This window comes from Orycteropus afer, unplaced genomic scaffold (assembly GCF_000298275.1).
Source record: "Orycteropus afer afer isolate SDZICR_OR568_19922 unplaced genomic scaffold, OryAfe1.0 scaffold00157, whole genome shotgun sequence".
NCBI classification, from domain to species: domain Eukaryota; kingdom Metazoa; phylum Chordata; class Mammalia; order Tubulidentata; family Orycteropodidae; genus Orycteropus; species Orycteropus afer.
This window is the reverse complement of record NW_006921744.1, coordinates 1530483-1546254: the sequence shown is the minus strand read 5'-3', so window position 1 is coordinate 1546254 and position 15772 is coordinate 1530483. Positions and strand designations below refer to the sequence as shown.

The window sequence follows — 15772 nt, the reverse complement described above, 5'->3', positions numbered from 1 at the left end:
CCGACAGACAAGTTTGTCTTGCTGTTGGAGACCTCTCGTATCACCCCTTCCTGGGTCCCTGTGGCTGACTGTACCTCTGTCTGGCTTCCTGGCTTTTAATCCCCTTTCTCCTGCTCTTCTGGCCTGCTGCTTTGGGCATCCCTGAGTTGTCCCTGTGGTTGACTGCTCCTCTGTCCTCTGTCCGGATTCCTGGCTTTTATCCCCTTATTCCTGCTCTTCCGGCCTGGTACTCTAGGCGGGCCTGAGTTTCCTCTCCTCACTAATCCCTTTGGCTGATTGCTCTTCTCTCTGGCTTCCTGGCTTTTAATCCCCTTTCTCCTGCTCTTCCTTCCTGCTACTTTGGGCATTCCTGAGTTGTCTCTCCTCACCTGTAACCCTGGGGCTGACTGCTCTTCTGTCCGGGTTCCTGGCTTTTATCCCCTTAGGAAATTTAGTAGTACAGATTAAGTTAGATTTGCTTCTTTACATGTGTAAACATTTGTAAATGACTTGTATTTTTATGAGATAGGAAGATTATAGGAAATGTTCCATCCTGTGTCTTAAGTAATACAGTCTTGAAGTAGATACCTGTATTGGATATTTTTAAAAATCTTTTAGCACCTTTTACATATTAAAATAGAAATTGTTTTCTGATTAAATCCATTTATTTAAGTTTCTGCAAAGTTTTAAGATTATAAAGTAAATAACTCGAATTTAGTATCTTGTAAAAGTGAAACATCTTGACACTTACTGATGAATTGTAGAATGTTACAAGCATCCAAAAATGTTTCTTATTTTTGTCTTCCAGTATAGATTCAATAAGATCTTTTGATTGTGCTCAGTTGTGGTTATCCTGACATATAATTTGTTGACATTTTATTGGTTGACCTCATATATGGTAGACTAGTATTTCTTATATCGAGTTTTTTTCTTTTTATAAGTGACACTGTCTGCAGGAATATTTTTAAATATATGTCGTTTCGTCACTGAATTAATTTGGTTTATTGTAAAGTAGGTGTCACTTACCAAAGAGTAATAAGACCAGAATGATAGAATGACTAAAGTCACAGCTTAAAACTTGACGATTTTTTTCCTGATTCTTAGAAAATTTTTCTATTTTGTTTTGTCTGAGGAATCAGTGAAAAATCCTAATTTCTTGTGTAGTTCTTACAGACTAATTGGGTATTGAGAAGAATTGGGCAACTGCACTGCTCATAGGAAAATATCAGTTGTAGAATTACTTACCTCACTCAGGCAAGGGCCATAGAGGCACATAGACATGAAATTTAAATAGAGGCTGGTGACACATAAACTTAAATATACTTTAATTTACCCTATACATTGACATATATTTGGTTAATAAATATATTTCCTTTAATACACTTGGTGAAAATGGTCTGTTGATAGAAAAAAAGGTAGTCGCTGTACTGTAGCATTTCCATCGACAAGAATATTTCTTTAGGTTAAAGATTGAGATAAATCTTAAATACATTATATTTCAATATATTTTAAGAATGTGCCCACAAATGGCTATATATTTTTGTTTTTCAGAATTGGAGGGTTATCCGGTATATTAATGTCTTATTGATAATGGCAGAACATCCACCACTACTGGATACAACTCAGATTTTAAGTAGTGATATTTCTCTTCTATCTGCTCCTATTGTAAGTGCAGATGGAACACAACAGGTAAGGAAACTGAAATGTTTATTTTCTTATGTCTAGTACACATGTATTTCTTTCCAAAGAATGCAAATTTAAGACAGAATGAAACGTCGCAATAGTGGGTTCCTGTTAACTCATGTTTTAAACTCCAATTCAAGATGTAGCTTTTATACACTATGAAATAATATAGCTGTTACTGAAATTACTTCTAAAATGTCCCCGTAATATATGGTCAAACTTCTTGTGTGCATTTTTAATTGCCACTAGTGTAGTTTCTGTTTTACTATAGACAAACAATGGGCTAATCTGTGAGTGTTTTTTCTTTCTTAAGTTTAACTTTTAGCTTTCATGATTATTATAATTCATTACTTCAAGTTATTATAAAATCATGATTGTGAAATAAAATGTCTATAAGGCTGGCGGTTCAAACCCACCAGCCACTCCTCGGAAGGAAGATGGGGCAGTCTACTTCCATAGTGATACTGCCTTGGAAACCCAAGGAGAGGTCGCTATGAGTCGGGTCCGACTCAATGGCACATAACAACAACAACATATGATCATGCAAGTTTTCTTTAATACGGTCCATCACATTAATTGATTTTAATATGGTGGGTTACATTCATTGGTTTCAATCCAGTCTTGCATACAGGTAATAAACTCATATAAGGACAATGCTGGCCTCATATAATGAGCTAGAAGTGTTCTCTCTCAATATGTTTTCTGGAATAGATTGTAGAGATTTGATATCATTTCTTCCTTAAATCTTTTGTAGAATTAATGGGTGAAACCATCTGGGCTTCATGGTTTCTTTTTTGGTATGTTATGAATTATTGACACCATTTCTTCAATAGATAAAGGCCTTTTCAGATGATCTGTTTCATTGTATGAGTTGTGGTGAACGTGTCTTTCAAAGAATTCGTACATTTTACCTACATTAGCAAATTTGTTTATAATATACTTTTATCATCCTTTTGATGTCCATGAGCTGAATAATAATGGCTCTTTCATTTCTAACATTAGTAATTTGTATCTTCTTTCTTTTTCTTGATTAGTTTGATTACAGATTTATAAATTTATCCATCTTTTCAAAGAACCAGGTTTAGATTTGATTGACTTTTTGTGTTTTAGTTTTCAATTTCATTGATTCCTGCTCTGATTTTTCTTATTTATTTTCTTCTATTTCCTATAAATTTAGTTTGCTCTTCTTTGTCTAATTTTCTGAGTTAGCAGGTTAGATTACTGATTTCAGATCTTTTTCTAATATGTGTGTTTAGTTAAATAAATTTCATTGTGAGTGCTGCTTTTGTGGTATCTCACAAATTTTGATAAGGTTTATTGTCATTTCCATTTAGTTAAAAATATTTTTAATGTCTCTTGAGACGTCTTTGACCTGTGTGTTTAGAAATGCCTTATTCAATCTCTGAATATTTTGGGATTTTTTTCCAGCAAGTTTTTTGTTACTGATTTCTATTTTAATTCCATTGTGTTTTGAGAAAATAGTTCATGTGATTCCTACTGTTTTAAATTTGTTAAATTATGTTTCATGTCCCAGAATGTGGTCTGTCCTAGTGGCTCTTTCAGGTGAGCTTGAGAAGATTATGTATTCTGCTGTTACAGGATGATTTACGCTGTAAATATCATTTAGATCCACTTAATTGATGCCGCTATTCAGTTCAGCAGAGCTTCCAGACTGAGACTTGGAAGAAGGAGGAGGCCATCCACTTCTCAAAGAATTGGCCATTAAAACCCTTATTAATAGCTATAAAGCACTGTCTGATATATTACTGTGAAACTTTATGAATAGCCCTGAAACATTGTCTGATGTAGTGCCAGAAGATGAGTCCCTCAGGTTGGACGGCACTCAAAATACAGCTAGGGAAGAGCTGCGTCCTCAAATTAGAGTTGACTTTAATGACATGGATGGAGTAAAGTTTTTGGGACCTCCATTTGCTGATGGGGCATGACTGAAAATGGGAAGAAACAGCTGCAAACATCCATTATTTGAAATTGTCAAAAATGAACTGGAATGCAGGAATATCAATATCCTAGGTATTAGCAGAAATGCATTGGTATGGGCCATCTGAATCAGACAAACCTATGGTCTGCTACATTGAGGATGACAAATTGAAGAGGAATGGTGTTGTGTTCATTGTCGCAAGAATGTTTCATGGTCTTTCCTGAAATACAGTGCTGTCATTGGATAGGATAATACCCATACACCTAAAAGGAAGATCAGTTAATATTATGTGGTGGTTAAGTTTGTGTGTCAACTTGGCTGGGCCTGGTTGAGTGGCTGGGCAGCTGGATGTAGTATTTCCCATGATGAGACTGGTAATCAGCTCCATGGTATAATATACTGTGAGCAGCTGAGTAGCTGCCTTAGGAATGTGGACTGCTTCTTGTGTATAAGGAGAAGCCTTGGTGATAGTCTCTAGCTTATGTCACACTTCAACCCTGCATGTAGTCATGTCATTGTTCAGCATCCTGCCATGCTCTGCCAACGTTGGAACTTCCAATGGACTTGAATTAATGACCTGCTGTGTGGTTTGGTAACATAGGGACTGTGCCTTTTTACTGGTCAACCTTGGGCTTGTCAGTCTCAGCAGCCAGCAGCTGTCTGAGTGAAGAAACAACTCTAGCTCCAGTGGAACACAAGCAAGAAACAGAGCTGAACCTCAAGGTTGAGGGGCTTTCACCCAGCCCCTAGAGCCTGGCACTTTGAACGTGGATTCAAAGCTTCCAAACTGTAAGAGGATAAACTTCTGTTTGTCAAGCCATCCCATTTGTGGTATATTTCTTGTCAGAGTGGCACTAGGTAACCAGAACATGCTACTGCTATTCAATTTTACACACCAACCACTAAAGCCAAAGATGAGGAAATTGAAGATTTTTTCCAACTTCTGCAGTCTAAAATTGACCAAACATACAATCAAGATGTATTAATTATTACTGGTGATTGGAATGGGAAAGTCGGAAACAAAGAAGAATCATCGGTAGCTGGAAAATGTGGGCTTGGTGATAGAACTGATGCAGAAGATAGCATGATATTATTTTTCAAGTCCAATGACTTATTCATTGCAAAAACCTTCTTTCAACAACATACACATGGACCTTGCCAGATGGGATACACAGGAATCAGATCGACTACATCTGTGGAGAGAGGTGATGAAGAAGCTCAGTATTATCAGTCAAAACAGGGCCAGGAGCTGACTGTGGAACAGATTATCAATTGCTCATATGCAAGTTGAAGTTGAAACTGAAGATAATTAACGCAAGTCCACAAGAGACGAATTATGACTTTGATCATATTCCATCTGAATTTAGAGACTTTCTGAGGAATAGATTTGGCACATTGAACAATGACTGAAAACTAGATGAATTGTGGGATGATATCAAGAATATCATACGTGAAGAAAGAAAAAGATCATTAAAAAAAACATGAAGGGAATAAAAGGCCAAAATGGATGTCAGAAGAGACTCTAAAACTTGCTCCTGAGTAAAGAGTAGCTAAAGCAAATGGAAGAAATGACAAGCTAAAAGAGCTAAACAGATTTCAAAGAGCAGCTCAAGATGCCAGAGTCAGTGATTATAATGAAATGTGCAGAGACCTGGAGTTAGAAAAGCAAAAGGGAAGAACACACTAAGCATTTTTCAAGCTGAAAGAAATGAAGAAAAAATTCAAGCCTTGAGTTGCAATATTGAAAGATTCTGTGGGCAAAATATTGACTGATGCAGGAAGCATCAAAAGAAGATGGAAGGAATACACAGAGTCACTGTATCAAAAAGAATTGGTCAGTGTACATCCTTTTCAGAAGGTGGCATATGATCAAGAACCAATGGTATTAAAAGGAGAAGTAGAAGAAGCTGCACTGAAAGAATTGGTGAAAAAAGCTGCCATCTAGATGCAACGATGGGTCTCTCCTCGTCCAGAGCAAAGAAGAATGAAGAAAACCAAAATTCATGGAAACAATTAGTCCTAGAGACTGGTACACCATCCGATCTGCAGCCTATACAACTATGAGACCAGAAGAACTAGATGGTGCCCAGCTACCACTGTCATCCACTTGGAAGGTGATCTATGTAGGAGATCCTTGATAGAGAGGGAGAACAATGTGGAACAAAACTCAAAATCATTTGGAGAAAAAAAAAGGGGGGGGGCCAGATTTGCTGGTCCAGTAGAGCCTGGTGGAGCCACTGAGGCTATGGCCTCTAGCTGCCCTTCAGGTCTGGAATTGAACACACACTTGTGGCTTCCAGCCAAACAGAATACAGGCATATGAGTTGAACATTTACCTCAAGTAGATACTCTCCTTGGAGAGAACAATCATGGGAGAAAGAAGGGCTGCTTATGCACAGGGAGACAGCTCAGGGGGCAGGAGTGCATGGAGGGATGGACACAGGGAAGAGGTAACTATCGGGAGGAAGTAGGAGGGGAGCTGTTGTGTTGTGGTGAACTGTGGTCAATGTCATGAGACAAAGTGTATGTGAACCACTGTATAGAAAATGAATTTGCTCTGTAAACTTCCACCCAAATCACAATTAAAAAAAAAAAATAAAAGAATTGGTGAAAAACAAGACACCAAGAATTGACCGAATAGCCATTGAGATGTTTCAAAAAATGCATGCTGTGCTGGAGGCACTTACTTGTCTATGCCAAGAAATTTGGAAGACAGCTACCTGGCCAACTGATTGGAAGAGATCCATATTTGTACCCATTCCAAAGAAAGGTGATCCAACAGAATGTGGAAATTACCAAATAATATCATTAATACCACATGCAAGGAAATTCTTGCTGAATACAATTCAAAAACAGTTGTAGCAGTATACTGACAGGAAACTTCCAGAAATGCAAGCTGGATTCAGAACGGGACATGGCATGAAGGTTATCATTCTGATGTCAAATGGATTTTGGCTGAAAGCAAAGAATACCAGAAAGATATTTACTTATGTTTTATTGACTGTGCAAAAGCATTCAATTGTGTGGTTCATAACAATTTGTGGATAACTCTGAGAAAAAGGGAAATTCTGGAGCACTTAATTGTGCTCATGGGGAACCTGTACATGGACTCAGAGGCTGTCATATGAACAGAACAAGGGGATACTGCATGGTTTAAAATCAGGAAGGGAGTGTGTCAGGGTTGTATCCTTTCACTGTACTTATTCAATCTGTATGCTGTGCAAATAATCTGAGAAGCTGCACTACATGAAGAAGAATGTGGCATCAGGATTGGAGGAAGACTTATTAACAACCTGCGATATGCAGAGAACACAACTTTGTTTGCTGGAAGTGAAGATAACTTGAAGCATTTACTGATGAAGATTAAAGACTGTGGTCTACAGTATGGATTATGTTTCAACATAAAGAAAACAAAAATCCTCACAACTGAACCAGTAAGCACCATCACGATAAGTGGAGAAAAGATTGATATTGTCAAAGATTTCATATTACTTGGATCCACAATCAACACCAGTGGAAGCAGCAGTCAAGAAATCAAATGATGTATTACACTGGCCAAATCTGTTGCAAAAGACCTGTATAAAATGCTGAAGAGCAAAGATGTCTCTTTGAAGACTAACGTGTACCTAACCCAAGCAGTTGTATTTTCAGCAGCCTCATATGCCTGTGAAAGCTGGGCAATGAATAAGGAAGCCTGAAGAAGAGGTGATGCTTTTGATTCGTGGTGGTGTTTTAATAATACTGAAAGTACCATGTACTGCCACAGGAACTAACAAATCTGTCCTGGAAGAAGTGCAGCCAGAATGCTCCTCGAAGACAAGAATGGCCAGACTGTGTCTCACCTGCTTTTGTCATGTTGTCAGAAGGGAAGGAGATCATGCTTTGGTAGTGGAGGGTCAGCAAAAAAGAAGACCCTCAACAAGATGAATTGACACAGTGGCTACAACAACAGGCTCAGGTATCGCAAAGATTGTGAGGATGGTGCACAACTGGGCAGTGTTTCATTCTGTTGTACGTTGCTATGAGTTGATCCTACTCTCCCACACCTAATGACATTCAGTTCAACTATGTCCTTACTGATCTTCTACCTGCTGCATCTGTCAATTACTGATAGAGGTATGTTCAAGTCTCTAACTATATTGGTGGATTTGTCTTTTTCTCCTTGTAGTTCTGTCAGTTTTTGCCGCATGTAATTTGATGCTCTGATGTTAGGCACATAAATATAAAGTGATGTCCAGTCATAAGTGATTAGTCAAAATCTTGGGAACTGTTTAATTTATACTTCTTAAATCATATTTTCCACCATTGAGCTCGCAATTTTCTTTTTTTTTCTTCTCTGATACACATTCATTCTTCCTAAAATCATATGCTTGATTGGTGATTATACTGTTCTGTTATGGAAGAGGTAAAATATATACACATGCTTCTGTTGCTGTCTCAGAACCTCCAGATTAGCTTTCATGAATGTGACTTTCAAGCATAAGTGGAATGCTCCCAAGTTGAACATACCAGCCTTAGATTTACTACCTTCTGTAAGATGTATTCACCATTACCACCATTGAAAGAAAATTTCAGACATTTTGGTTTTTATGTGAGTCATAACTTTCTTAATTTAACTTTCCCTTCTCTAATTTCTATTATTTATTTTCAAAGATCATTGAATGCATTTAAACTTTAGGTTAAGATCATTTATCTCTCAGAAAAGTTTAGTCTGTAAGAATCTTCTCTATTTTATGAATTAAAAAAAATTTTTTTTGTAACCTGAGCTTGGACTATTTAAAACTACTATTTTAAATTATGAACTGTAACATATAGAGAAAAGTACCTAAAACAAGCATTATTATAAAGCCCAAATATCGTAAGTACCACCTACATGAAAAGAATACTGCAAACACCCTAGAAATAGGTATTCCTGCAATATCACAGTATCCTCTGTACAGCTTACTGCTATCCTGACTTTTATGGTAATTGTTTCCTGATGATTCCTTAAAGTTTTATCTGTGAATACATCACTAAACAGTAATACTTTAGTTTTACCTATTCTTGATTTTTACATAAATCAGACTTTACCACAATATACTTATTCATCTACTTTTGATAGACATTTGAGTCCTTTCTAGTTTGGGGTTTTTAGGAACAGTGCTGATTTTCTTTTCTAATTTGTCAAAATTCTTAGTATTCTGGCTACACATTACCCTTTGTTAATCATACATCTTATGAATATTTTCTCATTCTAGCTTGTCTTTTCACTTTCTTTATGATTATGATAATTTTTAGTTTTAACATTTTTAAATTTATCATTCCTTTTCTTTTTAAAAGTAATACTTTGTTTCTTGTTTAAGAAATTCTACTTTACACAGAGGTGGTAAAGATACTCTCCTACATTATCTTCCAGAAACTATAGTTGTAATTGATCATTTCATTCTGTACTACACTGGTGTTGATTTTTATATATTCTATCAGTCATGGATCCAGTTAGATTATTTTTTTATGTAGATACCAAATTATCTCAGCACCATTTATTGAAAAATCTATCATTTTCATACCACTCTTTAATCTATAGTCAAATGTTTTCAAATTTTGAATTTAAACTCAAGTTTCTTTCTTACTCCAGAGTAATTTAGACTGGGAATCAGAAGACCTGCATTCAGATCTTAGCTCTGCACTTGATGTGTATCCTTGGATAACCCACTTTAACTGTGAGCTACATTTATCTTTTTAATCTGTGAAAAATGTAGAAGTGGACTGTTTTCTGTACTCCCAGTTTTGCAGTTCCATAATCTTGCCATATTCGTTTTTCTCCTAAAAAGAAATTCTCAGGTTTTTTCCTTAATTTCTATTTAGTGCCTGAGGCATTTGACTGCTAACCAAAAGGCTGGTGGTCCAAACCCACCAGCCGCTCCTCGGCAGGAAGCCTGGACAATCTACTTCCGTAAAGATACTGCCTTGGAAACCCAAGGTGAGGTCGTTATGAGTCAGAACAGACTCGATGACAGTGAGTTTTTTGGAGATCCTCATTACTTTATGCTTGGTAGAATAGATAGCCAATCGTTTTCTTCTTTCTGTCTTTTGCCAGCTTTGCAGCTAACACAAGATTCTTCTTTATGCAGTAGGTACAGATTAATGTGCCAGTTGATTTTACCAGCTGTTTTAGCCTTAAAAAGCCAGTTTATTATATAGGTGTATTGTCTGTTAAGTGGTTAGTAGCATGTTCACAGCTACATAGGAGGCACTGGGATTGCTCCTTACTGTCTAAAGAGTAGATGTTTTATTCAGACATTCCACAAGAGGAAGGCATAATAGATAATTCAGAGCCATGCTGAAATCTTAGAAAAAGAGAATACTTTATTTCAAATGTATTTATTTATTTCCAAGGCAACAGTGATAATGTAGAGCAAGCACAATGAAGATATTTAGGAGACAATGTAAAATACTAAAGGAAATGTCAACAAAATATATATTCAGTGAGAGGAATTCTGACCTAAAGGGGGGAAATGCAGAACAGAATTTCAAATTCTTATGGAATACAGACTTCATGGAGTCACAGAGATTGGATGAACCCCCCAAATTATTGCCCTGACATGATCTTTAAACTTCAAACCAAAAATATCCATTGAAGTCTTCATAACAATAATTGAGCTGTATATTTCACTTAACTAATAAGGAATGTCTACCTTGAGCTTTATTCTCTTTTAAGTTCTACCTATATGGGATCAAATTGAGAACAGCAACTGGAAAGATTAGATAGCAGTCTTAGGGGGCAGAGTTTATGTTAATGAGGGAGGAGCAATTCAGAAAAAGAGGGTAAAAATGATCGCACAACTTGAAGAATAATCAGTGTTAATGAATTGTACATATAGAAACTGGTGAATTGGTTTATGTTCTGCTGCATTTGTTCTTAATAAAAAATATTTCTTAATCATATTTTGAGGCAAGGAGAAAATGGGAAATTATGAACTACTACTTTTAGATATAATTATTAAGCAACAGTGTGAGTGACTTGGTTAATTTTGAACTGAGCAAAAGCAATTATTTAAAAAATTGTGTCCAGGAAAACTGTTACAAAGTATTAAGATGACTTCTTATTCCCCCCTCAAACACACACACATTCAAGTTACAAAATGTTTCTATCCATTCATTCTTTTAAATTTTATTTTTGTTCATACAAGAGGTATATGATTATTGTTGTAAGGTGCCTTCAAGTCAGTCCCAACTCATAGCAGTCCTGTGTACAACAGAACAAAACACTGCCCGGTCCTACACTATCCTCACTATTGCTGCCATGCCCATCATTGCACCCACTGCCAATCCATTTCATTGAGGGTCTTCTCCCTTTTTGTTGGCCTTCCACTTTACACAGCATGATATCCTTTTCCACAGACTTGTCCCTTTTGACCGCATGACCAACGTATGAGAGATGAAGTCTAGCCATTTTCCCTTCTAAAGTACATTCTGGCTGTACTTCTGCCAAGACAGATTTGTTCATTCTTTTAGGAGCCCATGGTACCTTCGGTTTCTTTTGCCAACACCACAATTCAGAAGTATCAATTCTTCTGCAGTCTTCCTTATTTACTGTCTAGCTCTCACATGCATGTGAGAAAACACTCTGGCTTGGTCAGGCGCACCTTGTGACGTCTTTGTTCTTTAGTATTTTAAAGGGGTCATTTGCAGCAGATTTGCTCAAATTTGTACATGATTATTCCCTCTTAAATTAAAACAATACATCCAGTCACCATGCTAAGTCTTAATTAGTTAAAAAGACTGACTATTCCAGATGCTGGTTTAACTGTAGAACAACTGCTCACATAACAGTGCTGGTGGGAGTGTAAATTGGTACAGCAACTTTGGAAATCCTTTTGTGCCATCATTTGAGGAAGGGTAAAATAAACCCAGCCAGAGAAGCACCAAGTATTTAGGAAATGTACACCTTTCTTTCTTTTTTTTAAAAAACTGCTTTATTGTTACTCAGTTCATGTACTATGAAATTTATCATTTTTTTCTCTCCCCTTTTTTTTTTCAATTGTGATTTTGATGAAAATTTACAGAGCAAATTCACTTTCCATACAGCAGTTCGCAGTTTGTCTCATGATATTGACTACAATTTACCACAATGCAATAGCTCCCTGCCCACTTCCTCCCAATAGTTACTTCTTCCTAGGTCCATCCCTCCATGCACTCCTGCCCCCTGAGCTGTCTCCCTGTGCATAAGCAGCCCTTCCTTCTCCCATGATTGTTCTCCTCAGGGAGTGTATCTACTTCAGGTAAATGGCTAGAAGCCACATAAACCTTTCTTTCTGGTCTCAGTCCCTGTTTAGAATTTCTTGTATATATTGCTGTCATGTGTGTATGTGTGTGTGCATGTTGGTCCTATATAAAAGTGTTCTTTAATAAAACATCACAAATGCAAAAATTTTAAAAAATCACACAAATGGCAGCATTATAAGAAACGGATTCATGAACATTCTGTTTGGTAGTAAGAAGATGTACAACAATACAGTCATATGTCACTTAATGTTCATGATCCAAACCAAAACCAAACGCACAGCCTTCGAGTTGGATCCAACTCATAGCAACCCGTCCTTGGGTTTCTGAGGTGATATCACTATGGAAGTAGATTGTCCAACCTTCCTTCTGAGGAGTGGCTGGTGGGTTTGAACCACCAGCCTTCTGGTTAGCAGTCAAATGCCTTAGGCATTTTGTGAAATAGAACGTTACGTGATTTGGATGTTGTGTAAATGCCATATCATATTCTGGTCTTGGTTTTGCTTTAAGGATCTTGAATAAGCTTAGGAGTGATGGTCAGTATGTTGGTAGGAATTTGCTCAGTCCTCGTCATTAGCAATTTCTCTATATCTGATATAGAGAAATTATGTGATATAGATCATAGATTTTTGTTAGCCTTGTAGCTTTGATGGGAACCACTCCTTTAACAAACTGGAGAATTTTTTTCTTTGTTTTTGAGGATTGTCATAATTGTTGAGTGTAGCATGCCTAAATTCTGAGCAATAGCATTTTCTAATTTTCCACCTTTGTGTTGTTTAATAATCTTTTGTTTCATTTCCAAATTGACACTTGTTTTCTGCCTGTTACTGCTGTTATCACTGGCGCTGATTTTGTTGCATTTGGGAGGCATGATGCACTTCATGGCAATGTTTTTTGAAAGAAAATTAAACAGATAATTCTACCACACTCAAGAGGTGTATGGTATACCAAATTGTATGCTGCTGCCTATGAGTTGAAGCATGCATTGACAAACGGTAAACTTTTTAGATAAAAAATCCAAATAGTGCACACATAAGCCGTTAAAAAAGGCATTTATTATGATTGTCAAGACATATGAATTGCAGGTTATATATGTACTGTAGGAGCTCTGGTGACGTAGTGCTTAAGGCATTTGACTACTAACCAGAAGGCTAGTGGTTCAAACCCACAAGCCACTCCTCGGAAGGAAGATTGGGCAATCTACTTCTGTAGTGATACAGCCTCGGAAACCCAAGGAGGGGTTGCTAATGAGTTGGATCCGACCCGATGGCAGAGTTTGTTTTTTTTATATGTAGTGTGCCATTATACACCTGGCAGTGTAAATGCTTTGCTTACAAAAGAAATGAGATATGCATGTTGCATGTGGGAAGGTGTTGCATTTGGTATGTCCCATTCTGCAATCAGGATATCAAAACTCTATTACAACCTTACTAGAAAGAAGGTTGGCAGTTCAAACCCACCAGGTACTCAGTGGAAGGAAAATGGGGCGATCTACTTCTGTAAAGATTTACTGCCTTGGAAACCCAATGGGGGTCACTATGAGTCAGAATTGACTCAATGGCAGTGAGTTTATTGTAATGTTATGGGACTATGGATATGTATGCAGTCAGACTTTGCCCCAATGGACATTATGTGGCTCATGACTGTATTTTGAACATAATCACCATAATTTATTAACAAAGAGGCATAGTATAAAAATTCAAAAAACAAGTCAACATCTGTTTGTAGAAGTATCAGTATAATCTGTGGCAAAAAAAAAATTGCTTTTTATTAATCTCCAAGAAAACCTAAGAAATTATAGGGGAAAAAAATCTTTGTAAGAAGCCTTTTGTTGTGTAAATGGTACAACTACTGTGTTAGGTAGTATGGTACTTCCTTAAGAAGTTGGAATAGAAATACCAGCAATCCCACTATTAGGTATATATTCTAGAGATATCAGAGCCATGACATGAATAGGTATTTACACACTGATTTTCATCACCACATTATCCATGCTAGCAAAAAAGATGGAAACAACCTAAGTGCCCATCAACTGATGAATGAATAAGCAAAATGTGGTACATAAACAAAATGGAATAATACATAGCATTAAAGAATAATAAAAAATCTGCAAAATACTTCATAACATGGATGAACCAAAGGACTTTATGCTGAGTGAAATTAGTCAATCAGAAAAGGACAATTATTATATGAAACCACTATTGTAAAAAGCTAAAAAGTTTATACACAGAAAGAAATATTCTTTGAGGGTTACTAGGGGTAGAGGGGATGGAAGGGAAAACCACCAACTAAAGGTAGACTTGTATTAACTTGGGTGAATGGAAAGGCAATATACAATAATGGAGAGGTCAGCACAAAATGATCAAGGCAGTAGAAGACATAGGGACGAGGACTAGAGTTAAAGGCAACAAAAGTGAATACTATTGCATAAACAGCCCTGCAGTAATATACAACAATAATTTACAGGTAGATGCATAGATAAACACTGAATCTGTGCAGGACTGGGAAGGCAAATGCAACTGTACTGACAAATACATAGGTTTGACAGAGGCTATCTCTACCTGTGTATTTATATAAGTATAGTAGAGCATACTGGGGACGGAGTTGTGAAAGTGTCTTAGTCATAACCAAACACTTTGAGGGAATGAGTCTCTGGGTATGGAGGCTCAAGACCGTAGTCTTTGGGGACACCAAGGTCAATTGGTATAACAGTCCACAAATACAATGTTCTACATCCTACTTTGGTAAATAACAAATGGGTTCTTAAAAGCTTGTGAGCACCCATCTAAGCTGCAACTATTGGTCTCTCCCTGTCTGGAGCAAAGAAGAGTGAAGAAAACCAAAGATGCAGGAAACAGTCCAGAGGAATAGTGGAGCACATGAACTCCAGCCTTCAGCCCCTGAAACCAGAAGAATTAGATGGTGTCTGGCTACCATTGCTGACTGCTCTGAAATGGATCAAAATAAGAAGTTCAGGATAGAGAGAGGGGGAGAATGTGGAACAAAACTCAAAATCATAAAAACACCAGGCTTACTGTCTGATGAAGACGAGTGGTACACTCAAGACTGTGGACCTTTCCCTTCAAGCTAGGAGTGGAACTTAACCCCTGTGACTCAACTGGTAGCCAAAAAATAGGCCTGTAAGGTGAACAGTAGTATTAAAAGGGAACACACAGCAATCAAGCATTTGAGGTCAAGAGGACAGCATTTGCCAAGGGATAGAGGTAGCAAGGGAGCTCTGGTAGCATAGTGGCTAAGGCACTTGACTGCTCACCAGAAGGCTGGCGGTTCAAACCCACCAGCCACTCCTCGGAAGGAAGGTTGGGCAATCCTACTTCCGTAGTGATACTGCCTCGGAAACCCAAGGAGGGGTCGCTATGAGTCGGGGCCGACTCGACGGCAAATAACAACAACAACAACAAGAGGTAGCAAGGTGGGATGGAATGGGAAGGGAGAATGAAGGGAAAGGGTGGGCAAAGGGAGGTAGTAGAAAGAATGTTATTACAGCATGGAAATTGCAGTAAATGCCATAAAACAGAATGCGTATGGATTGTTGAATGGAAAGCGAACTTGGTCTGTAAACTTTGACCTAAATCATAATAAAATTTTGCTAAATGCCTCCTTTCGAGTAATATCTCTTTTTATTAAAGATAATAATCAGATTCATATCATAGACTTTTCAGATCTCTGTAGGTAATTTCTCTATTGCTTTTAGTGCTGCTTACAAGTTAGTGCTTCTTTATTCTCTCTTTATTCCAAACTGTATTTCTTAGGAGTCAGTTGATTTATTATGTAGTATTCTAGGGCACATGAGCTGACTAACTCCAGAGTCACTTAACCAGATAGTTTGTAATTATTCTAACTGTAGAGTATTAAGCGGTTAGTTTTGTAGGACATCAACACTTTTTA

At 37.2% G+C, this 15772-nt stretch overlaps 1 protein-coding gene across 1 annotated transcript in view; it reads left to right on the top strand.

Annotated features, from left to right (window-relative positions):
* FNDC3A (fibronectin type III domain containing 3A) overlaps positions 1–15772 on the top strand; it is a 341318-nt gene that overhangs the window by 67790 nt on the left and 257756 nt on the right. Inside the window, 1 exon segment of the mRNA XM_042781725.1 lies at positions 1539–1668. Within this exon segment, the coding sequence (XP_042637659.1) occupies positions 1539–1668 (130 nt within the window).